Source organism: Furipterus horrens, unplaced genomic scaffold, assembly GCF_987537825.1.
Source record: "Furipterus horrens unplaced genomic scaffold, mFurHor1.1.pri manual_scaffold_5, whole genome shotgun sequence".
Classification (NCBI taxonomy): Eukaryota; Metazoa; Chordata; class Mammalia; order Chiroptera; family Furipteridae; genus Furipterus; species Furipterus horrens.
The window spans coordinates 173227566-173253774 of NW_028327175.1; the positions used below are offsets into that span (position 1 = coordinate 173227566).

The following is a 26209-nucleotide window of genomic DNA, read 5'->3' on the forward strand; positions in this document are numbered from 1 at the left end:
TTAGCTGCTATTGGTGGTTTGTTTTGAGGGGTTTTTTCTACTTCTGTTTTTTCCCTTTTTCAGTTTCTATACAGTGTCAATATGATCTTAAAGTGAAATCTTAAAGATCCTTTTGTCTTCAATCACATTCTGGAACCCAAAGTTTATGTTTGGATCATATCACACACACCAAACAAAATGGTATAATTTCAACAATGGGTATCAGCAGAAGCTTATCTAGAAAATTCCCCCAAGGTTTTTTAAAAACAATTTAATTACTTAGTATCTTCTGATTTTGCTAAGACAGTGAAGACTTTTAATTATAAAAAGTGAGGTATATGAGGAGGGACCCCCAATAAGTGGAATTATCTTCTGGAGGGCGGGCCCATTATAGTGCAGGTTTCCCCCACTATGTGACTATTCTAGGAACTCACTGTGTGGACCAGCCGGCACTGTTGTGAGAGGCTGTGTTCTTCAGTGAATTTTTTTTTGAGGACTCTTCCAGTGCATTTGCCCATTTCATGATGGGTGGTCTAGATTTATGAGAGCACCTACCCACACCACGCTGAACATTGTTTTTGACCAAACAATGGCATGACCCCCTTGCCCCACCCTTCCTATTCACCCACTCTTACTCCCAAGTGACATTTCTTTGTTTCCCGGGATGAAAGTGTTCTCAAAGGGAAACATTTTGCAGTGTGGAAGAGGTGAAACAGAAACAACAGAAGCAGCCCTGGCTGCTGTGGCTCAGTGGATTGAGCGTCTGCCTGCCAGCCAAGTGTCGCTGGTTTGGTTCCCAGTCAGGGCACATTACTAGGTTGTACGTCAGGTCCCCAGTTGGGGGCGCAGGTGAGAGGCAACCACACAGTGTTGTTTCCCTCTCTTTCTCCTTTCCCCTCTAAAAATAAAAAAATTATTTAAAAAAAGAAAACAAGCACTAAAAGGCATCAAAATTGATGAGTTCAAAAACTTGTGTTGAGCAGTGGTATAAACATCTGCATTGGTGTATTGCATCAAATGGAGAGTACTTTGAAGGTGACTGAAGTTTAAACGTAAGAATAAGTAGAAATTTTTTAAAAGGTTTTATATTTAGAGGGGATGGGAGGGAGCAAGGTGGAGAGAAACAATGTGGGTTGCCTCTTGCACACCCCCAACTGGGGACCTGGCCCACAACCCAGCAATGTTCCCTAACTGGGAACCAAACCAGCGACACTTGGGAATTGAACCAGTGACCCTTTGGTTTGCAGGCTGGCACTCAATCCACTGAGCTACACCAGCCAGGGCCACAATTTTATATAAATAAATTTGGATTTGGGGGGTGGGGAGTCCTGCCTCATATAAAATGAATACTTATACTAGGTCTAAGTTAATCATTAGGTCCTTGGCTCCTTAAACATACCACTGGGATTTATTCCCTCATATCACAGGGAAGAGTGAAGACTGGAAAATTGATAGTTTTTAGGCAAAAAAAACCCAAAACCTATTTCTCATTTTTTAATACATTATCTGAAGTGCTGGAGGATAACTGAGATGTGTTTAATCACATACAAAAATAAAGGCTCTTGGTTTTTTTACAATGGAATCTAGTGAACATTTCAATCAGAAAATACTGAGTATATCAGATAGGTACCATGTTAGCTGGACCCAAGGGAGACAATAATGAATAAAAAGTGCCTGCTAAACAGTAGCATCCCTGTGTAAACACAACCATAATTCATTGTGTTGAGAGTCAAGAGAAGTGAAAAAAATAATGTGTCCAAAATGTCCCAGGAGGAAGTCTTCAAGAAAATATAAGAGTTACATCACATTAAAAAAAAAAAAAAAGGAAAAGGGATATGGAAAGAGATGGCAAGAAATGAGAAGCTCCCTTGAAACCAGCAGGTTTGTATTCTGTGCTTAGAGCACTGGACCCTTAGATACATCTGTATCTTCTGTGCTCTTTAAAATGTTAGAGGCATGTTTCCCTTAAAATTGTTCATCTGGATAAAATGTGTCCACGTTAAACTTACTGAAACTAAATGATACCCAAGATTTGTATCATTGCAATAAGGTAGGAGTGTCCAGATAGGCTGCTAATAGATAATGATTGAATTTATTTTTTTAATTGTGTGCTAATTCGTTTGTACAAATGATAACATTCTTCTGAGCTAAGTACAGGTTTCCCCATTTTGCAAAGGAGTAAACCAAAGCCCACAAATTCAATCTTTGCACAAGATCTGTGGCTGGGAAGGATCAAGTGGTAGATTTGAGTGATCCTCCTAACCCATTATACTAAAGCTCATGATGAATCCCATAGGGCTGAAATCTTATCTGAGATTCAAAAGCACTGTACAAATTATATAGGCAGGTTGAGATACCTAGAGCCCTAGAATTTTAGTGTATCAAAAGGAATTTACCTCAGTTGAATGGTAATTGACCTCAGATAAATGATAATCATGTTTTACTTCCCCCTATATCTTCATTTTTTTAAATATTTAGAAGAGGAATGAGAAAGATAGAAAAACATTGATGGAGGTTGCCTTTTGCACGCCCCCAGGCGTGTCCTGACTGGGAATTGAACTGGTGATCTTTTGGTTCACAGGCTGGCACTCCACTTGAGCAACACCAGCCAGGGCCAGATCCAATTTTTTTTTTTTTTTTTTCTTTTGGAGGGTATGTCTGCTCTCATTTTCTTTTTCCTCTAGCATTGCTGTGGGAAGGGATTTCTATCCTTAAAACATTATTATAGCTTAACCTCCCCTTGAATATCTGCCAGCAGCAGCAGCCGGCAGCCGTCCGTCTCGAGAGACGATGGTGTAGCTTCTTAAGAGTCTATCTGCACCGCCGAGAATGGCTGTGCAGTCCGACTCGGGAGTGACACGGTATCTGTCTCCTACCGTGTTGAATCGACATCTTGCGATGACGCTGGAGTGTCCTCTCCAGTGAAGCTGAAGCTACAGAGCCTGGGCAGGGTGATATGGAGGGTCTGCTGTTGCCCATGCAGCAGACCCCCCCTCTCTTCGCAGCTGAAGGGTCCAAGGGAAAGACGGAGTCAATACAGCTTGGCTTCAGGTGCGCCGCAGGAGTTGCCGGTGTTGACTACAAGGTCAAACCGCCTTAGGGACTCCGGCTCCGGATTTTCTGTCGGGGTTTACTCCCTTAGCCTTTCCCCTGAAGAGGTATGCCGCAAGGCAGCGGAGGTTTTTTGGAGTCAGAGTTTTCCTTCTCTGTTGTGCCCTGACTGGAAGATCGAACCAGCGACACTTAGCTCGCAGGCCGACGCTCAATCCACTGAGCCAAACCAGCCAGGGCTGCCTTGAATATCTAAAGCTGTGATAAATCCATAGATTCTTTATTTTTGCAAGATACTGTATTGTTTAATTTGTCCTAAAGTAGTGATTCCTTTTCTGTTTTTCAAATTAGTGTTTAATTTTAACCATATAGCAATCATTTATTATTGTTATTTTTTATTTATTTTTCTATTACTGTTTTCCCACTTTTCCCCCCATTTCTCCCCCCCCCCCCCGCTCCGCCCACCCCAGATCCTATTTTTTATAGCATACCAGAAACTCCTACTTGGAGCTACAAATCAAGTCATTATTGAAAGGTCAGTGTAGTTAGTAAGATAGAGTCCCTCAATGTGCTCAATTTATATAGCTAGCACTCAAAATGGAAGCCATTTTTTCAAGGCAGGGATTTGAAAGCTATGACCTTGAGGACTTTGCTTTTTGTGTAGCAGTTCAGAAATGTGGAGAAAATTCCTCCAATGATTAACACTTGAAAACAGCAAAAAGAGCATTTTGTGCCAGAAGCAAAGGTGAAATCTGAAGTGTGATGAGGGAGAAGGGATAATGTGGACCATTCTAGCATGTGTCTCAGGGCTGCTGGCCAATCAGCATGAAGGCGGATCCAGTACAATCTCTTCCCAACCTCGGCATTCCATTCTGCCAGGCTCATTTGTATCGGTTCCTCACCTGGTGGGATATCAGTCCTCCTAAGGGGCCTCTCCACATTCAGGATACCCTGTGACTACACCCAGAATTGATATTTTGTAGCAGGATCAAATGGACATTTGTTCTCACAGCTGGGCATACAAGTCTAGAAACAATTTTTAAACATATAAAACAATCCACTGACCACTTTGTAAAAACCCCTGTAAGTGTGGTGTCGGCTGACCACCATTCCCCCAGACTATCCTTCCATGTGCCTGGAACATGTGCACTGCTCACCTGTGTGCCCCAGTGTGGTTTTACATAGCAGCACAGCTTGGTCAAATTAGGTTCGTATGGCAATCTCATTGGAAGGGCGTTAACATATCTTAGTTTCATTTACTCAGTCATGTTGCCTTGATGCCACGATCCCCCATCAGACTTTCTATCCGAAATGTTCAATTTCATGATTTTTTTTTCAAAACTAAATGTCATATCTTAAAATCAATGGCATTTTAGAATTGAAGAAATATGGTGTTTTCCAGTAATTTGTTTTCCATAATTTCCCAATAGTTCATTGTTATGTAAGAACGGGTATCTGATGTATAATCTTTTGGTAATTGCCAGTAGCAACTTTGCTGATGATTCAGAGGAAATCTTCCATAGGAAAGTACAAACCTAGCCCCACCCAGTGTTGAATGCAGACTGACTCCCAAACAGGAAGACCAGTGGAAGCTGAGAACGTTAAGTGATTTGGTATGATCTCACTGTTCTTAAGTAGAAGAGCCATTTAAAAAGAAGGAAAAATTATGACAAGATCTTCACTGTTAATTCTAAGTGGCAGAAAAAAGATGGGCATTTGGTGGGAAAATGAGATGTTCGGTATCTTTTCCAGTATATTATAGCTTCCTCTAAGTAACTTTCTACAAAGAAAAGTACACATGGAAAGAAAGTACATTTAAACACTTTTCAGATTTTAGGAACTTAGTGAAAGACCCAGGAAAACAGAACTCTCACCCGGGGCCTTTGGTTCGTCTCATCTGAGTGGAACTGGACCCAAAGCCTTCAAGGTCCTTGTAGCCCTGACATGCTTTGTCTGCACTGGCACCAGGGATGACGTTTCCCCTGGGACTGCAGAGCTCTGGCTGCACCTCACGCATCTGCCCTGTTCTGGTGAGGCTAGGTGCGAGGGTGATGATAGGAAAGGTGACACCTCTTTTCTGGGAAGCCTGCTGTCAAACTTGCAAGTCACAGAGCAGAGGGTGACAAACTCCAGCTCTGAGGCTGGCAAAAGCAGCAAACCTCGACATCCCCCTCCTTACTGCCTAGGCCTCTCATGCTTGCTCTACTGGTCCTCCCACCCTTCAAAATCAACATTTATGAATGGTCTGTTGTTAGTCATTTAGACCTGAATTTTAGTGGGGTTTTCTTTTTTTTGCCCTGAATCGTGGCAAGAAAACACTGACATTGTTCCACATTAAAGAAACCATATATCCTTGAACACAAGTGGGAGATTACTATTTTTCGGAGACAGGTTGCTGTTGAAAAGATGGAAAGCTATGCATCCCACTTCCAGGAATTGAATTTACCACCTAATATAATAAAAAATTATCTTCAGATTGCAGGACACTAGCATTGCACTCTGACAAAAAAAGATCTCTTCCTCCTTGGCTTCAGCTGTAGTTTTAATAAGGAACAGAGAAGCTGAGCAGCTTTCCCAGGGCCACGCAGTTAAAATGTGGGAGAGTTCTGGTTAGAGCCTGAATCATGCGACTTTAGAGCCTGTGCTTTTTAGAAGTGTGGAGGAGGTAGGGAGACAAGTCAAAGACCAGGATCCTGATTCCCCAACTCCAGGCCAAAACCGTGGGGTAGGTGTGAAGGTATGGGAACAAAAGGCCGGAAACCCCAGAGAGAGCAGAAAGCCGAAGGACTCAGTGGTGCTGGCTTCACAGATGCTCCAGCACTGACACGGAATGGCCGCGTCTAGAAAAGTGAGTACCTTCTAGTCTCTTCAGGTGACTTTGTGTAATGGAAGAAAAGGTGACATCCTCGCATAACCCCCCGGAGGAGCCCACAGTCCTGACAGCCACTGTGGTGAGGCAGGTAGACTACAGTCATGGCTGTGGGTAGACAGCTCACACCAGGGGGCAGAGAGACATGAGTAACAGTGGGGGGATACACAGTATCAGTGCGAGCCAAGGGGGCCAGCAAGGGTGGGGGCGGGGGGAAGACCTGGGGTTTACCAGCCTTGATCCCAGCAGCAGGATACCCAGAGACAGTTTGGAGACTTATGAGGAAGTTCAAGTTAACTAAAATAGAGGAAGCTATTGGGCTTTTGTACAATTTGGGGTGGCACATAAATTCAATGTTAATTTTGTAAGTTATTTTCAATCTCAGGAGCTCTCATGGAACCAACATCAGGAAAGAACCTCGGCTTTGGAATCAGACCTGGTTCTAAGTGAAAAGTGGCTATAACTTTTTTTTTGAGGTGGAGAAAGTTCACTTTTCCTTATTACAAGATGAAAGTTAAATGCCAGTGTCTCTGAGGTTGGGGAAGAATTCAATGAGAAAAGAATTGAAGGATCACTGTAGTAATCACTGAAGTTTGACCCTTCCTTCTATTATAAATTGATCTGCAAATGCTAAGCAAATAAAGGAGGGAGACTCGTTTCTGATCAATTATAGGGTCCATAGAATGCCCTTGGAAGAAGAATGTGGTGGCCCAGAGTGAAGGGAGGGAAGGGGGCCAAAAATGCTCTACCCATTAAGGGTGGGGATCCTTCAGGCATTTTCCAAATTGACCTTAGAAATCACAAATATGACTTGAAATCTTTTTCTTCCTGTAAATTCCCCAGTGTTAGGTGTGTCTCTGGAGATTATTTTCTCAGGAAGGCTACCATGTGTCAAAATCACCTTTGAAAATTATTCAAAGCCTCAAACTTGATTATTTTTGTACCCAAACTGCATATGCTTAAAACTAACAGGTGTTCTTGTTAAAAATGCTTCTCATTTTCACCTCTCTCAGCTCAACATGAGATTTCAAATATTCTAAAGAGCCAGGGGTATTTCTTCCTTTTTAAAAATAAGATGTTGACATCTATCTATCTTTGAAATGTGGGTTTTTTTTTTTTAAATGCAAGTGAAAATTTGTGAACAGGGATTGGAGAGGGAGGTTTTGGGTAGAACTTGCACTTTATACCCTGTATTATTAAATCAGTGCAGGCAGAGATTGCCTCGGTAACTTTTTTTTCTTTTTCTTTTTTTTTTTGCGTTGTATTGTTTTTATTGGTATGGATCATTTACTAAAGTAACAAATCCGAAAACACATTTTGCCTTTTTGCTGGAAAGAAAGTACTATGTTAGAGAACTAAGAGAAACTGGAAATAAAGCATATGGGAAAAGTAGGCATATACTATAGTCTATGGCAGTGCAGCAGCCAGAGGTGCTGTTTTATCCATTGATGTGCATGTTTATATAAGCATCAGAAACCAATGACAAAGAACCCAAAAGCGAAGTCACGACAGCTTTACTCTGCAAAACATGCTGAATTACAACCACAGGCTACCCGGGATGAAGAGCGGTGCAGGCTTGTTGTCTCCTTTGTACGGGTTCCCTTGCCAAACGGGGATTATCATGCAATAGCCTGAGTTTCTCTTAATGTGATAAACACCCAGGGTTACTAAAACTGGGAAGCATGTGTTCATTGCTTTACGAAGACAGCTGAGCTGTGCTACACAAACAACAGAAAGTTCCTTCATTTTAAGCTGGTTATATGCCCAATGTCTAACCAAGTAATAATTCAGCTATAAGAGCCAATTAAATTACTATAAAACATTTCTTCATCTGTAAAACTTTTTTTTCCCTCAAACTAAAAATTTAAAATAAAATGTCTTCATTTTTGATAAGTAGCTCTACCACCAGTCTCTGGTAGCATACATCGTTCAAGGCAGCCATGGTGTCTAGTTCTGGAGATCACATAAAGCTTGGGCCAAAAACAATTCCCAGGTTTTCTGCATTCATAAGATTCTCCTTCTCATGGAGGGTCACTCTCTTCAGATGCACCATGAGGTATCAGAGGGTTTCTCGGTGGGCGGGCGGCAGCAGTTTCAGTGCTTGGTGAAGGGTTTCTAACTGCTCGTCGGGATCCATGATTTGGGCGGACTCTATAAACTTAGGGTAGGCGTCATATGTAATGAGAGGAATTGGTAAATCCCTGAAGTAGAGTTTCAGTGCACCAGTGATAATGTTGATGTCTTCATATATGTTCACAGGAATGTCTGCTTTCTCACCATCTCTGTCAAAAACCATCTTGACATCTTCAATTAGGTCACTAAATCCTGATGCTCTGTACAGTCCTTCAGAATTAAGACCCCTGGATTCAATTTCTCTAATGTACATGTCTACCACCATCAGCCACTTAGTGATGTGGGCTTTCATGAATGTTGTAAGATCACAACTATACACCTTCTTGACATGTTTCAGGTCTAGCTTATAGTCATGTGGGACCATCTTGGAACACTGCTTATGAACATTCAAACCACAATCTGTACATTTCAGTTCCTGAGCAATGAGTCCCCACATGAAGTTGGCACAGTATTCACACCAGTGTGGTCCTCTGAATGTATGGACCTTGAAACTATGTACCTTTTCATATTTTGGAATTTGCTCATTTTCTTTCAGAGTTGCTCTTCTAACAAGTGATGTTGACTGGATGAATATTTCTTCTTTATATCTTTGTTTGCTGGACTTCCATGTAGTTTGATTTTCTGGAACTTCTGGTTGTTTCTAGTTTTGAGGTAGTTGTATTCCTTCTTAGTTGTAGAGGGAGATGCACTGTGTCTGTCTACGTCTCCATCTTGGCCGGAAGTGCTTTGATAATTTTTTAATAAGTATTTAAAAGCAGGTAGGATTCTGACATCTGAATCTACCCTTCCCATTGAACATATGGCCCCAGGAACATCTGTATATCTGTGAATGGTCTATATGATTGTGTAAGGAACAGAGGCACTGAGAGCCAGTTCTTCCTTCTCTGAGCTGTTCAGTGTCGTTATGGCTCTGTTGGTTGACAAAAAGGCTGTGTTGAAAACCTGACAGCCATGGCTGAGTGGCTGAGGGACCCTGCAAAATTACCCAAGTCCCGGCTAAGTGGATGCAGGCAAATATCTCCCTTCACTAGCCAGAGAGTCTCCTGATCTCTATACAACTGCAAAGCAGTTAGAGTTCAACTTTTAAGATTTGACCCAATTCCTGCCCCCTCTGGCAGGTAGGTTGTTCTTTTCCCCTCTGATGATGGTGTGCCAAAACAAAAAGAACCATGCCAATGCAAAGAGTACCTGTTACAACAGGTAATGGATGAGTGGCAGCCAAAGGTATGCTATTGCCCAGAGAACTCAGTAGTAGCACCCCAAACTACCCCAAAGATAAATAAAATAGTGGTAATAGTTCTTGATATGAGCCATGGATGTAATTCTAACCTCAGGAAACCCCTGTAGGGAACTTGGCTTTACAAGTGCACACACTCAGCAAAAACAGCCTACCAGCTGGCAGATGCAACCTCAAGACAAGTCCCACCCTCTTCCTCACCCTCTTTTCAATAATGGCAGCCCCCAAGTCCCTCCTGGGCATCAACTCTGGAGTTGTTTCTGGGAAATCCCCTTCCCCCGCCAACTGCTCCTCTAGTCTTCTTGACCACACCCTCTGCTGTGGCCATGCCCATTCAGCACAGCCATCAAGATTTAGAGCACAGCTTGGAAAGGGAATCAGGCTGGTGTGGGGTGGGTGACTAACATAGCATGACATTCAGTCCTTAAGGTCAGCAGCCCCAAGGAGTTTATTTGTGTGGATTGGTTTTAAAGTTTTTGTAAACACAAAATCATACAGGATGCCTGTCAAAATATCCCTTGGACCCTAATTTGCACATGGAGCTGTCTGAGAATGTTGTCTGACTTGTTTCTCCAGTAACAGAGGAGGGCCAGTGAAGGGTGCAATTAGCCAGTCTTGGGCAGCAGGGAATGTCTGAATGGGCTGCCAGGAACCAGGGAGATACTGCCTAGAGACAAACCAGATACCACCATCTTCCCATATGCCCTTTGAGGCTTGGAACAGAGCCTGTTCTTTAGTTAGAAATGCACACACTAAGGCAAAGAACAGAAGGACATGATAGTACAAAGAAAAAGCAAATTCTGTGTATCCGCATGGCTGCATACACTAACAAAAGCCCCAAGGGCAGTGTCTTTCATATCCCTGGGGCCTAGTACACAGCCTAGTCCACGGTATGTGTCCAGTGAATAGGTGACAACTGAGCCTCCTGCACCCATCGCCAGACTCTCACCCATGCTTGTCCTTGTAGGATGTTCTTTTTCTCCATATCTTTGTTCAGACTAATTCTGTACCTGAAGTCCCTTCTATTTAGTCTTAAACACCCATCAAGGTCCAGAGGCAGCCCCATCCTCCTTGCAACCGTAGTTGCTGCTGCCTTGTTGCAGATAGCTTTACACGCATGTCTCCGCATTGAGCCTTGTGAGAGAGGCAGCACTGTGCCCAGTTGACAGATAGAAAACAGATTCAGAGACATACAATGGCAAGTCCAAGTTCATACTGCTTGTGGTAGAGCAAGGACTCAAACCCAGGTTGTCTGATTCCCAGCCCTCTGCTCTCTATATTTCACTCATTGCTCAAGACTTCCCAGAGGCTTTGTAAAGGGTTTTATGGCCCTCCTCCTGCCCTGTCTGAGGAATGAATAGGAAGATCTGTGTACAAAGGAATTATTACTGACACTAAAAGTTAACATTCAACCCTGGGAAGTGGCTCTTCCCTGGCAGGAGTTTCCTGCTCTAACCACTGAGGCAAGCACTGGAAGCTCCCAGAACTGGGGCCTTTACGTTCTGTTTATAGTTCACTAAATGCTCTCAACTTCTCGAAAAGCTGGTTCTTTCCTCTTGGGAGGGGCTGGCTCTACCTATATGAGAATTCCAAGGTTGCTACTGCCCTGCCCATCGGGAAACACCTTTTCTTGTCACTCTGTAAAGGTCTGGGTGTCCTCAAGGGAGGACTTCTGTGGCACAGCTGCTCCCCCGGGACGTGAGATCCAGCCGCCCACCATGAGGTTTCTAGTCCTCTCCAGCCTACTCTGCATCTTGCTTCTCTGCTACTCCATCTTCTCTGCAGAAGGTAGGTCTCTCACTGGGGTGTTGACCTACTGGGCCCTGAGACGGGGTTCCAGTGTCTGGGAAAGCTAGAATCAGGAAATGTTGGAGAGAGAGCCCCTAGCAGGCCATCCTGGTCCCAAAAGACGGCTCTTACTCCTGAATCTGTGTAACACTTTGACCCACAGTGGGAGCACCAAGGGTAGCTTGGGAGCTTTCAACCCTACAGTCTCCATCTACAGCCCCAACTTCCCCAAACACACATACAAGCTAAGTAAGAGTAGTGTGCTTACCATGCAAACATACAACCTCCCAGCTAGATTGCTTTGTGCACCTAAGTCCTATCTAGGTAGAAATTCCAGAGCCACTTTGTTGTCTTGTATCAGGCTTGGAGCACAGTAAATTTGTGTTGCGTGAATGAACAAATTAATTAGTAGACTATCTGAATCTGAACATCCCCAAAACTCATACACGATAGACACTGGGGCAGATGGGATAAGAGTAGGTGTTGTGGGGACATGTTTGTGTGTGTTGAGAAGTGGAGGAGATAGTCCTTGTACCTCTGTGGAAATGAATATTTATCTCTCCTGCCTTTATCAGATAGCTGAGTATTTTGAGCTTTTTCTCTTGCCAACCCTCTAGAAACTGCCTACTTTTATTCTTGTTTTAGCAATTATGATTATTTTAACATTTATTAGAGTCGGGGATAAAGAAATATATATACGGATGAAAGCATTGATCATTTCATGATGCAAATAATAGCCATGTTCAGCATTTTATTTATTTCTTTTCAGTATTGCATACAAACATTTTTTGTAATTGATAAATCTCTGTATGTTTGATGTTGTCTCTTTTTTTATTTATCACTGTATCATTATAATCACCAAAGATACTTATGATTAGAATTCTTCTGAAAGCATTTACAACAAAATATCAATAACAACTATCTCTGAACAGTAAGATTATAGGAAGTATTTGTTTTCTAAAGTTTCTGCAATAAACATTGCTGCATATGTAACATGGAAAACTGTGAGTAGAATTCCTCATAAACACAGTCCATAGCAATGCATTTAAGACCTCCATTTCAGACATCTTAGAAGTTGCCAATGTTACCTTACTGATTATTCAATGAAGAATGAATATCTTTCCCCATAAAGGTTCCCATCTATTTAGGAGTATCTCTGGGAGATTCTCCAAAACAGTGCTATTTAACTAATATTTTTAGGTATAACTTCCCATCAAGTGAATGTGCTATGATAAATTTACATGCTTAGACATTTAGATAGTTCACAACTTTGCACTATATTAAGTATGTGGCAAAAGCATATGTGTACATAAAATGTCTTCTGTCTTTAGGATTATTTTCTTAGGCTAGATTGCCAAGGGGAGAATCACTGTGTCAAAAGGTAGAGATGCTTTTGAGTGAACTGTTTCTCAGATAAGAACACGAGGAAGACATGTTCTGGAGGCAGAGTATTCCTCCATGTTTACTTTGTTATTTCTGAAAAATAAATCACCCCAAGGTTCATCCTTTACCTGGGCTCTCCCATAAGCTGGCCCATCCTGAGTTTCCATGAATAAATATTTCTGAACTCTGAGTCAGTCATTCCTCACAGACCAACCCCATGGTGTCCATACAGACACTAAGAAATGTCTCTGCCCTTTCTGTGTCCACCGTCAGGAAAGAGGGATCCTAGGCATCGTGCCAAGCCCGGGAAATACAAGCTCTGCTGCTCCGAAGTTCCTAATCCTGTTCTGAGGACCCAGAAAGGTAAGCACTGCACATGGAAAATCATGGAGGTGAGGTTCCAAGGAGGCTGTGGTCAGTCCTGCCCGTGTTTGGCACCAGGTGCTGGTATGGAGGGGCCATAAGCAAATAAGATCTCAACTCATGGAGCTTCCAGTCTGGTGGGGAAAACTTATCACCCCTGCCCCTTCCAAAGTCAACAAGTTAATCATTTTGAACTGAATATACTCTGTCAAAAGAAAGAACAGGATTCAATTAGGAAATGGGGAACACAGAGGGTGGAGGGTTAGGGTGCAGGCCAAGAAGCAACAGGCAAGAATAGGGGCCTGAGAAGGTCAAGAGGGAGGAATGGAAGACAGAGGGATAGGGGTCCAGAGGTGTTCATGGGAGCTATAAGCCAAGGCAGGACCAGTCTTGTGAGCTGGCACATGAGTTGGGGAGATGAAGCACGCAGGTCCAGAGAGCCCCAGAGGTACAGGCCGGTAGCAGAGCTGAGCACTGCGCCAGGGTGGGGTTTGGCAGAGCAGCACTGCCCTCTCTCACAAGGCCTGGGGGTCACTGGGTGGTAAGAGAGGCAGGCCAGAAAGGGCTCCAGGCACCCAACTTCCAGTATGGGGCCTCCAGGCCAAGGGTAGATTGACACATGACACCTGCCCAGAATGTAAGGGTGGGAGTGCTGGACCTCTGCTGGCCTTTGATAGGAGGGTCCTAGAGTCTGGGACAAGCACAGTCCTCAAGCAGAAGCTGCAGGGCTGGGAGCCAGCCAGACCTGACTCAAACCCAGGGCTCCTGCTCTAATTCTGTAGCCTAAGGCCCCCTCTCAAGGATCTGAGAAGGCCCCAGCCCTGCTGGCTCCTCTGGGATGGTGGCCCTGACCAGAACTGGAGCTCCCACACCCCTCCCAGTGATCAAGAAGCCTGTGTAATGAAGGGGAGTGGGTGTGAAGAAGAAAACGGGAGGGAGACTTCATGGCTTAGCCATAGGCCACTTCTCTGGAGAAGGTGACAACCCCTTCTTGCAAAACTGACATCACATGCAGCTGGAGCGGGGTAAAAATAACCAGATCTCACACTCTGAATGCTAGTGTGAGGCACCCGCCCAGGCAAGGTGGAGGGTGCTCACACTGACTGGCTGCCTGCAGCTCTGCTCCTGCTAGAGGCCCCAGCCCAGCAGAGACGTGTTTTCGTGAAATAAATAAGGCAAAAATCTAGAGAAGAGAGTAGAGGAGGAGGACAGCAGCTTGTGCTCAAGCCCTCCCCACTCCCAACCCCTCCCCAGGGTGAACTTGCTCAGCGGCAGAAAGGAAAAGCAAAGTTAAGGCTGTGTGCACAGGCACAGACGCAGTTTATAGGAAACGGCCAGGTTAACTCCTTGCGTGCAGTACCAGGACAAGGGCAGGTGTTCTGTTGGTCACACAAATCCTTTAAAATCATCTAGACGCATAACTGTAATATTAGATTTAGAATGCTTTTAGTGCAGATATTTTTAAAATTCCATTGCAGAAATTTGCAAACAGAACAAAAAGAGCAAAACAAACATTTTTATTGGGTCCTTATCATGCATTCTCATTTAAATCCTTGGAACCACCCTAGCGAAGCATTGTCACCATTTTACACACTGGGAAACTGAAGCTCAGAAAGACTTTAAGGCAGAGCCAGAAACCCGGTGTATCCACCTCCTCCACTACAACGAACAGCCTCCTCAATAGACAGCATGTAAATTCAGCAACTGGCCACTCAGCATGCTGATTTTTGAAGATGGTTTCATTGAATTGACCTAGAGTCCTGTGCTCACCACTCCCTGTCACCCCCATGGACATGGAATGGCAGTTACATATAAAACAATGCTCAGGAAAGACACTGTAGATTGAGGAGTAGTTGATAGTCAACTTGTGGATGTCACAGCTGGTGCTATCAGCTCAGGGACATGTGCATACCCCAGGCAAACACAGGCTTCCAGGAAAAAATGCACCATCTTGGTTGGAATATCTGCTCCACCACGTGCTGTTCACCTAGCTCTGTGGAGCCTCAGTCTCCCAATGCAGGAAAGGGTATAATAATAGAATCTACCTCTCTGGGCTATGGTGAGGAGTCAGCCTGGCCCTGAGTACCCCAGAACATACCCAGCTTTCTTAGGAGGAAGTCTGAGCTGGGCCACAGAGCTCAGTCAGGAGACCAGCGATTTCCACACTGAAAACCAAAGCCCATGTGTTCATGTCCAGGTTTAGCAGCTCCACCGGCCATCATTCAGGGCTGTCCCTGGGGCTCCCTCGACACTGTGCAATCAACAGCAGGGGTGCTGGGGATGCCAGGCTCTGGGAATTCAGCCTCTGTACTTTAGTTTACTGACATAAGAGTGCCATCCACCTGTCTTTGGAAATAGAAAATAATTTAAGGTTGCCTGGAAGATGTCCCTGAGCAGACAGCAGCAGCTGTGGCACACATGCTGTACATCAACTACTCCTCAATATACAGTGTCTTTCCTGAGCACGGTTTTATGTGGAAGTGCTATGGTAGGCCCATGGGGGTGACAGGGAGTGGCAGGCACAGGCCTCTGGGGCAAGTCAGTGAAACCATCTTCAAAAATCAATGTGCTGAGTGGCCATTTGCTAAATTTACATTTACTAATTTACTAACAAAGTCTTTTTATCAAATATTTTAAAAGTTTTTAGCAATCTATATAGCAGCATTGTCATAGCAGGAATTTTTTGAAAAAAAGAAATATTCAATCTCTTGGCTCTGTTAGCACTTGAAGGGCATCAGGCTTAGTTTGGGGTCAGACTGAGAGCTGTTTAGGCCCCACCTGCCAGGAAGGTCTGTCAGGCCTCTGTCCTTCCAGGTGTCCTAAGATTGTCTGTGAGGAAGATCCTGGAGGAAACTGGAGAAGTCCTGTGAAAAGGGCCCTGGGGTGTGTCTGCCTGTCCCACAGACTGCCCTCAGACCCTGAGAGATCTTTGACACCTCCTTCCTCTATAGCCCCACAAAATGACCCTCAGCAGGAGATAGGGAGTAGAAAGGGCACAGAGATTCCTCTCCACCATGGGATTGTCCCTGTTTTCCAGAAGGAACCCAGACTGTAAACACAAAGGTTATCTATTGAGGACCATAAAAATGATTACTTGTGGACTCTGGCAACTTTGGGTGGTACCAGCATGAACATGAGGGCTCAATACAATGATCCTTGGGGGCAGGGTGGGGGGTAGAGAGGGTGGCCAGCTTATGCTGCCCAGTGGACCAATCAATGGGGCTCAGATCAGTGGTTTTATTCTTTGTGATTATATCCATTAACTATAGAAGCATTACAAACACTCCCCATTTTGGTAGTCCAAAACAGTTAAATATTTATTATTTTCCATGAGTCTCTTCTAGTGTTCAGTAGGTTCATTTATTCTTCTTAGGGTTGGATGGCAGTTCTTCTGATCTAGGTGGGATTCTCTCACACTTTGGGGGATCAGTGGTCTGTAATTTTAGGATGGTCTCAGGCAACTGACTGGACTGTCTCCCACATGGTGTTTCATCATTCAGCGGGCTAACCCAGACTTGTTCATCTTGGTGAGTGGAAGCACCTAAGGCCTCTAGAGGCCTCAGAAGTGGCCCAGCTTCATCTCCACTGCATTCTGTTGGCCAAAGAAAGTCACCAGGGCAACCCAGCTTCAAGGAGCAGGGAAATAGCACTCATATCTTGACAGGAGAAGCTGCAAAGTCACATTGCAAAGGAGAAGTGGGGAATTGTGATAATATTTTCAATCAACCCCAGTATTTGTTGTAGGATCCAGAAAAGAGAGTGTAGGGGTCTAAAAGTAGGGGCAGGGGATCGACAGGGATCAGTGGTTAATAAATCATGGTCTTCCATCAGAAGTGCTGGTGAAAAATTCTTACAATATGATATTAGCATGAAAAACTAGTTCACACTGTATATTGCTGTGATTATCACTAGAAGAAGACAAAAGCACTTTCAAATAGGAAAACTATAGAAGGAAAACCATATCAATATAACACTTAGTTATGATTAAGATATGAAGCTATGGATGAATTATGATAATAAAATTTATTTTTTATATAGCTAGTGGTTATATAGCAGTTACTATATAGCACTTACATCTGCTAATTCATTAAGTTTTTATAATAATCCTAAGAGTTATGTACTATTACTATGCCCATTTTTACAAATGAAGAGGCAAAGCACAGAGAAGTTAAGTAACTTGTTGAAGGTCACACAGCTAGTAAATGATTAAGCTGGCTCTAACAAATGATCTGGCTCCAGATTCTATGTTGTTTTTTTTAAATTCATTAATATAGTTTATTTTTGTCTTTTACCATGAAATTATGTATGTATGTATGTATTCATTCATTTTTTAGCATTTTTTCTTTTTTATTGTATTGTTTCATTGTCATTTAGCCCCTTTATGTCCCCCTTCCCCCCACAACTGCCACACCATTGTCCATGAGTCCTTTTACCTTTTTGTTTGATCCCTCTACCCACTAAACTCCCACTCCCCATAGCTGTCAGCCTGCTCTCTACGAGTCTGTCTCTATTCTGCTTGTTAGTTCAGTTTGCTCATTAGATTCTACATATGAGTGAAATAATGTGGTATTTGTGTATGTTCTTAACTATCATACTGCCTTAAATACAGTAATCTGGAAGTAGAAGGAGAAAAAATAAATAAACTCATTACCATAACTTCATAACCCTCTCATTCATATTTCTTTTGTTTTTCATGCAAAGTGTTTCCCTAGCTTTATGTTTATTATAGATCATTTTTTAATTTTTTAAATTAACATTACATCATAATCATTTGTCTTCATGTTGCAACATAGTCTTCATACTCACAGTATTTTATCACTATTAAATATTTTCATCATCATTAACCATTTTTTTACTGTAGGATATTCAGATTGTTTCCAGAAATTTTTTCCAGTATTAAAAATAAAACTATGAAGAATAGATCAGTGCATGCATCTTTTCTTTTTTGTGGATTATTCCTCCCATAAATGGGATTGGTTTGTCAAGACATGCAGATGTAACTTTGACACACATTGCTTGAGAGTGCTGTCTGGAAGTAAATAGCTTGAGGTGTCCAAAGGTCTGCAAGTACATGTGGGGAGACCCTTCTACCCAGCCCATCAGAAACAGGCCTCCTGCACCCTCAACTTTAATGGGCTCTGCTTTTGACACAGCCCACTGAACAGATAAACTACCTTCTCTCCATCTTCTGCTAATAAATCAGATTTCTCCCTGACAGGACTCAAACAGCCTGGGCTGGTCATGTTTGCCATTTAGGGCTTCCAGGAAGGAGGGTAGAATCTGATTTGTGCTTTGATTTAAAAAAACAAAAACAAAGAAACTATCATCTAGAAATGAATCTTAATTGTCTTTTCCCCTCTCTCCGTTGCTGACTCTGCCGGCCTCTCTTCCTGCCCGTTGCTCCCTCCCAGGACACCGCGTGAGGATCTGCAAACCATGCAAGGTCAAGGCCAAGTCCAACGTTTGGGTGGTGCCTGGAGCACTCCCACAGGTGTAGTGTTTCCAAAACAAGGCTGTTTCTAAGGCACCCAGAAGCCTCAGGTTCCTCCAAGATTCTCCCCTAGAAACTGGGACTGATGGCAAAGGTCCAAAGCCTCTGCCCACAAACCGTGAACCTCCTCTCTTAAAGACATAGCATCTCTCACCTGCCATATTGGACTGTTCTCATGCTGCCTTTTAGAAGAGCCTGAATCAGAATTTTCTGAAAAACACAATATAGAAATGGGAGCTTGGAATGCCTGTCTTTCTGTGTGTCCTTGGACAAGTAACTTAGTACTTCCAGGCTCCTGTTGGCTTCAGAGATATAAAATTTAGTGAGAAAAGAAAAATGTCCTGGCCAGGGGAGGCCCATTAGTCAGAATCACCAATGGCCTTCATTCACCCCTTTCAACCTTCATGGCAGTGAGCTGTGATGCTGGAGGGCTTCATCTTGGGTAGCAATGGCCCTGGGAAAGTTCCAGAACTTCAGGCACTGATCCCAACTGTGTCACCAAACATCAGAGTAATTGTGAACTGAGCTCAGTCCACCTGGCCCTAGTCCCCATCAGCCCCCTCCAGCACTGGTAGTCAAGATTTCACCATTGACACATGGCAGCTATAAATTCAGAGACTCTGAGCCTGCTGGGGTGCAGGGTAACAAGCACCTCAGAGCAACTGGCAAGCACTGCAGAGGCCCAGTCATTCTACATACACCTAGCCTCTAACCATTTGGATCCAATGGCCCCTGAAGGCATCCCTTTCTACCTTTCTTGTCAATCTGCTGAAAAGAACATCCAAATAAATGATAAGTAAATAAACAAAATGCATGGCACATCCTTGTTTGAGAAAGTCCGTGATAGGACCTGAGCCACAGCTTCCTGCTAGAGGAAACCCGTGCCCCCAAGCTTCTACCGCAGGCTGCCCCTTCATCACAGCACACCTAACTATGAGAAGAGAGAATAAGAAATAGTGACAATAGCAAGGGTTTTTGTCCGACAACCCAGGATTCAAATCCCAGTCCTGCCCAGGATTTCCCTTTTCTGGGCAATAAAGCGCACAGGACCTCTTCAGACAGGAGGCTCCAGCTTGTAGTTGAATGTCTAGTGCCCACAAGCAAAGGGCTGGCTCATAGAAGGCTTGGCTCAGTGACGTTCCTGCCTCCCTGCCTCAGCCCCAGGGGGAATGTTTACGCCCACGGTGAATGCAGAGTTGTAGCTCAAAGAGGACAGATGGCCTTAGTCTAAGAGGCTTATCTCTCAATAAAGCTTTTTTTAAATCTGATCCTCCCAGCAAGGTGAGAATCCCCTCTGCAGCCCATCCCCACAGCCATGTCTGAGACTGCCAGCCCACCAGGCACAAGGCTGACGGGCAGAGATTCTCTGGTACAGGCCCCTCGGGGCATGGTCCCAGGGCAGCCAGAAGTCCTTGCCTTGTCATAGATAGGCCAGACCCTTCACTTTCTTTCAGAAATGTCACTCATGGGCTCACTCATGCCTTCCTGGAGTAGGTAATGGTCAGACTGTGGGAGGTTCTGAGGCTCAGGGATGAATAAATATAGCTTTGAGAGCTGAGAAGCACTCATGGCTCCATGAAGTGGTGAGCACTGAGGTAAAAGGGCCTGGCATGGGAGAGGGGTGAGAAGATGAGGAGCTGGTGCTTGAACTGAGTTATGGGAGACTTCCAGCTGGAGAAGGGGTGTGTGTGTGTGTGTGTGTGTGTATCTGTGGTGGGGCAGGAGGGGGAGCAGAGGTGCAGCAAGGACCAGGCAGGAAAACTTGAGTATTGGAGGAAAATTCAGGAACTGGACAGCAAGATCAAGAGACAAAAGGTAAGTGGGGGATTCAGTCTGAGGCTATGGGAGAACCAAGAATGCTCTTAGATAGTTAGAGTTTATCCTGATGATGATGAAGAGCCAGGGATGTTTGTAAGCAGGAGAGAATACAGGAAGGGAGGGCTTTGGGGAGGGTTATTAGGAGGACCTGGAATGTGCTAGAACTAAGGCACGGCAGTGGGCAAGGTAGAAAGGGGAGGAATAGACGGGTCTCTGAATAGTGCTGAAGACTTGGCAGCTGTGTAGGCTGTGTAGACAAATCTATAGTGACCAATCCTGTGCTGTGTAGGACTCCCACCAAGAATTCCTTGGCAAGGTGAACCCCTCACCTTCCAAGAATGCAAGAGGGCTGGCCCTTCCAGATCCATGTTCCTTACCCTTCTCCTCTCTTCACCTGCCCCCTACACCCACCCACCCCCCCAAAAAAGGTAAAGAAAAAAATCTCACACAAAACAAACATTTGTACTCAAAAGTCAACCAGGAGGAACAATTCAAAGTCCCTGTGCCAGGCCACTGAACCGAGTCCCCCTTTATGCTCAGGAAGCACAAGCCCCAGAAGTCTCAGCCTCTTTGAGGGGTACAGCAGGGAAAGTCAGGTATTTAATATACACAAATAAAGAGAAAATAAAGCCTGGCCTGTGGGAAAGGGAAGAGGGGCAGGAATGCAGTGTTCGCAGCTCTGAGCCACTGTGCTTTGGGAGATGGTGTCCTAAAGAGACCAGCCCCAGATGAAATGGGCAGTAACTCAAAGGGGCCTTCCAGGGACATCAGCCCCTCAGAGTAGCCCAGGCCAAATGTGGGAAGCATGAAAGGGAACTGAGGACCCTGCCCCTGCCTACCTGGCTGACCCCATCTGTCCTTCCTCTGAAAAGTAGGGGAGAGCCCGAGACTGATTCCCAAGCAAACAAAGGTGCCTGAGCAGAGTTGGAGGACAAATGCCAGAAATATTTCTTCTCCCTCTCATGTGGGAGTGCCACTGCCAGAACTTGCCATGTGAGTTTTAATCCTGGAGGGAGAACTTCACCCTCTCCTGGAGGGAGAACTTCACCCTCAAAGGATAGATTGAGTCTACAGTGGCAGTTTTGTGCATAAGGCTAGTTAAGGCTATTGGACACCCTATGAGATTACAAGGAAACCCCAAACATCTGAAAGTGACTTTTAGTTAGAAAACTGGAATTCTTATGTTGCCCTAATTGATTCCTTGAAGAACTAGACATGTTTGCAGGTTACAATAGTGTCATTAGAGAAAGTATGCAGTCTCCATAGCAACTAAATGGGACCCACAGTCCCTGACTATGTGGGACACCTGTATGGTTGACAGCTGTAAGCTTCACAGACTGAGTTGGCTTCAAATGATGGGTCTATCATGTTCCCACTGTGTGACATCAGGGAGGTCAGATGATCTCTCCGAACCTCAGGTTCCTCATTTGTAAAATGAGACTGAGACTCCCCATCAGAGAGGGCTGTTAGGGAAAGTAAATGAGGAAATGAGAAACACCTGATTCTGAAATAGAAACCAAATAGTCATTGCAGATCTGCTTCCACTAAAATAAACAGATTTAGGTCTTGCCCCTCTCTCCACACGCATTCAAGACGGGATCCTACTGGACCAATTTCATCCCTAGCAATTATAAAGCATCCTGTTGGGCACCATGTGCACTTCACAGTCCTGTGTACCCACCCACTCTGCTGATCATCTCTGAGCTTATCTCCAGGCAAACTGTTTGGGCTCAACCTTCCTGGAGCCCTGCAAAGGTCACGTCTTGGCTGGTTAATGTTCATGTAGGACCTCCTACATGAGATTCCACTGATTGATTCTGTGGCCATTTTTTTCTACCTTGGAAACATAAAACTTCTAGCATCTGAGTGTGTCCAGGGCTTTAATTTTGTTTCCCAGACAGCAGTTGGTCCTTGCACACTTACTAGCAGCCTGGTAACATGTGGACTGCTTTAGGGGCAACTAGCAGACTTGCTAGCAACAGCTCCAGCCCTGGAAAATAACTTTGGCTCATCTGCTGTTTAAGCTATCAAACTTGCCCTGGTCAGTGTGGCTCAGTTGGTTGGAGCGCCGTCCCATGCACCAGAAGGCTGGGGTGGGGGTTCAATTTCCAGTCAGGGCACATACCCTGGGTTGTGGGTTCGATCCTCAGTTAGGGCACATATGGGAGGCAGCCAATCAATGTTTCACTCTCCCATCAATGTTTCTCTCTCTCTCCCTTCCTCTATCTCTCTCTCTAAATCAAACATATTTAAAAAAATAATCTGTCAAACTGCACTGCCCCTTTCGGGACTTGCAAAGTGTGAACCAGAGGGTGGGAGGTGTCAAATTATAACCTGTCAGAACTGAAACCATTTTGCTTGTTCAATTCAATGCTTAAATATGCTGTGGCTCTGAACACTGACTTGCCCATTTGGAGTAGTCCCCACCACCAGCTATTGACTTTCACTCAGCCATTGTCATCTCTAGTCTGGAGACTGGCTACTCCAGTCTGTCAAGTTATGAATGGATGAACAAAGAAGGAGCATGTCAAAGGCTGAAGAAAGTCAGTTGTCAATGAGGACCAGATATGAAGACTGACTGTTAGGTGCCTTTTCATTCATTCATTAATTTCAGTCATTCATTCATTTATTTCAATCATTCATTCAGGCAGTCAACAACTACCTATCGAGGACCTACTGTGACAGGCCCCGTGCAAGCTAAATGGTTCCCAGCACTCTGGGGAGATGCCAAAACAGGCAGATTAGAGCACTAATGTCTTCCAAGGGCCCTGTCGAGGTCCCAAGTAGGAACTAGTTCTGCGAGAGGGCAGAACATGCCAGAACTACAACAACAAAAGTCTTCTGGAGGAAAAGATATCTTTTGGTGTATTCCCTACCCTGGCTCAGCCACATTGTAGGCTAAGATAGCAAAGGAGACTATTGTAGGGTAAAAACAGGCAATGTCAGAGTTGAAACGTCTGTCCACCTGTACAAATACCAAAATGACCAAGGGACAGTATTATAGCCAGGCATCTGAGCCAGCTAGAATGGGGACTAGGGAACAGGTGGCAGCCCTAGACTCCTGCAGAGTCCCTCGGTTAAGGGAACAGGCAGAGCCTTAGGCAGTTAGAGAAAGGATCCTATCTGCAAGTCAGAGGAAACTGAGGCAGCCACCCTGCACCTGGCCTGGATGCGGCAAGGGCAAGGGGAGGCCACATTACAGAGTAGATAATGTCCAGGGTTCCCTGGTCTCCTGAGCCCACAGCTTAGCTACTATCTCCACAGTCCACTGCTGTGGGAAAGCACTCCCAACTTACAGCCCTCAGGACCTCACCTGGGCTGGGATAGGTGGAGCCTCACAGTCATGTACAGAGATGGTTCATCCAGGCCCACTGGGATCTCCTGACCCTATACCTTCACACTCAGTACCACATCCTTCTCTGGAAAAGGCTTCCCTATCACAGGCAGTCATTTTGTTGGAACTCAGCAACTGGATAAACCAGCTCAGGATGTCAAGTACTAGGACAGAGGTCAGCCTGCCAGCTGGTCTCAACCTGACAGTTGGGGCAGAGCAGGGTGCTAGAGACCTGCTTGTTCCTCTGACCCCAGGTCAGGATCGTCAGGAAGATGAGCCTGAATAGCAGACACCTGCTACTCACCACATCCTCAGCACCAGGAGTCTGGAGAGCTCCTTGCCCAAACCCTCTTGGTGCAGGTGTGCATGCATGTGCTGGGCATGTGTGTTTACATGAGGAGGGGTAAGCAGATTTATATGTAGGTGGGTGTGTATGTATCTGTGTACAAAATGGGTCTGCAAGTGGGATTAGAGCTTGTGTGTGTTTGCAGGCAGCTGTGTAAATGTGTGTGTGTGTGTGCATGGGCAAGGTACTGAGCAAAGAGGTCACAAGAGCCTGGGCTGCTGTGCTGGCAGATGGAGCTGGAACGCACGTGCCTGCCAAGCCTGGCAGCTGAACCAACTATTGTAAATGTACCTGAAGAAGAGCTGTCAGACCTGACCTAGTGATGACCTGATTTGGTATTTCACCACAGGTGCCATGGTGGGGAGACCCTAGGAGAGAGGGAGCCTGTCACTCTGCAGGGGTGATGGGCATGTGGAAGACAAGGTGATTGGTGTGATTTGAGGCTGCCCAGGGGGAGGGCCAAGCCCCATGGCAGATGAGTCCTTCCTTCCTGGCTATGACAAACAGCCATCTAGGCACTCCATACTGCAAGGTCAAGAGCAGGGTGGATGATGAGACTTGCAAATAGAGCTGCTGTTTTCCCAGTTTCTCGGATGCTTTAAGGACAGGGGCTGGTCTAAAATGACCAGCTCCTCCCAGTTTATCCCAGACCTTCCTGGTTTTTGCATTGAAAGTCTCACATCTCTGGAAAACCCCTCAGATCCAGGCAAACCAGGATGGCTGGTCACTCTAGCAGATGTGAACCTGTGCAACTGAAGGAGAGTGATCTCTTTAAAAAAATAGTAATGTAAACTACAAACACAAAATTAGTACTATGAACAAGATGTGTGAGCAAGGGGCTCAGAGCTGAAAATCCAGTGGCTTCACAGTCATCTTCTTCTGCCCTGGAAAGAATTTCAATTATTATTATTATTATTATTATTATTATTTCTTGGAACCAGCCCAAACTGGACTGGTCTGTCCCTCACTGGCTGTGTGAGCCTAGGTACGTGATTTACCCTCTCTGTATTTTAACTTATTCCTTTGTGAAGCAGAGACATCATACCAGGACAGGCTGTGGTGGTCACAGGAGATAATATGAGTGACAGCACACACATGTGCCCACATACACGCTTTGTGGGGCACTTCTCTATCTCTCTCTGGTGCAAGTCTGTTGACTGAGTGAACTGAGGAGAGAGAAGTCAAAGACACCAGAACCACTGATAAAGAGATGGGTAGGCAGGACACAGGGAGTGCTGACTCTTCTCTGGACACTGATAAGACATTTACCCCAGGAAACTCTGGCTCTGCTTTTGGTCACTAGGTGACCAGCATAAGGTCTTAAATCCTCATCTCTATATAGGACTTGTAGAACACTTGCCTTGGTTTTTGCAAGAATGTCTGTGCAATTTAAAGTGCATCTTTTGAGGAAAAAATACAATAAAGATTGAATTTTTTAAAAAGATTTTATTTATTTATTTTTTAGATTGAGAAGGAAAGGGAAGAAGAAAGAGAGTGAGAGAAACAAAGATGTGAGAGCGAAACATCGATTGTTTGCCTCTCGCACGCCCCCACCCCCACCCCCCAATCAGGGACCTGACCCACAACCTAGGCATGTGCCCTGGCTGGGAAACGAACCTAGACCTTTCGGTTCTCAGGCCAGTGCTCAATCCACTGAGCCACACCAGCCAGGGCAAGATTAAAAATTTTAAAAATAAATAGTGTATCTTTCCAGCCAAAGGGCCAAGCCTCGGGGATTCAACAAGAGGAATTTTGGTTAATTGAGTATGAAAATTGGCAGGCACTCTGGAACAACTGATTCATCTTTTCCTTGTCCTGAATCCCTAACTCTAGCTAGTGCAAGACTTGATTGGGTATGGGTCAGGGGGCGAGGCCAGCCTACCACCTGGCAACTTCTGCCTCTCACCTTTGTGGAGACTTGAAGGCCCTCCCTGCTGCCCATCACACATGTGGACCCCACTAATAATTAGGACTAGTGATGGGACCCTCTGGGAGAGCTGGCCTGGCCTGGGTTGAGATGCTAGAGAGGCGATCCTGATAACCCCCCACCATGTACTCTTATCCAAACCACAACCATTCTTTGTATCTCTTGATCTCACCCCACAGTCTTCAGGGACACTATCCCTGGCATCTTTTTGTCCTGGAGGGCAACGCCCATCCACTCCCTGCTCTCCTCTGCTCTCATTTCTCTTCTGAGGAGGGATCCCTCTGGTTTGAGGCGGCGTTACAGTCTGGAACTGCCTGAAAGTCAGAGAGGAAGTTTAAAAAAGAAAATTCCAGCGGAGCCCAGCCTCACAGGAACATGGAAACTCCAAGAAGCCCCAGTTTCAGAGTGTCTTGCTCAGGTCACCCTTGGGGAAGAGACTTGGCCCCCTCCACACCGCTTCCATCTGGTACCTGGGAGCCCCTTGACTCCT

At 44.9% G+C, this 26209-nt stretch overlaps 1 protein-coding gene and 1 pseudogene across 1 annotated transcript; one reads left to right on the forward strand and one right to left on the reverse strand.

The window, feature by feature from the left end:
* Window positions 1-7763: 7763 nt before the first annotated feature.
* Window positions 7764-10398, reverse strand: LOC150010394 (N-chimaerin pseudogene; annotated as a pseudogene).
* A 381-nt stretch (window positions 10399-10779) lies between these two features.
* On the forward strand, window positions 10780-19113 carry GPR15LG (G protein-coupled receptor 15 ligand). Its single transcript, XM_090278316.1, has 3 exons — window positions 10780-11057; window positions 12714-12803; window positions 18215-19113. The coding sequence occupies exons 1-3, from the start codon at window positions 10790-10792 to the stop codon at window positions 18298-18300; spliced, it is 444 nt and encodes a 147-aa protein (XP_090134442.1). The 5' UTR covers window positions 10780-10789; the 3' UTR covers window positions 18301-19113.
* The last annotated feature ends 7096 nt before the right edge of the window (window positions 19114-26209 follow it).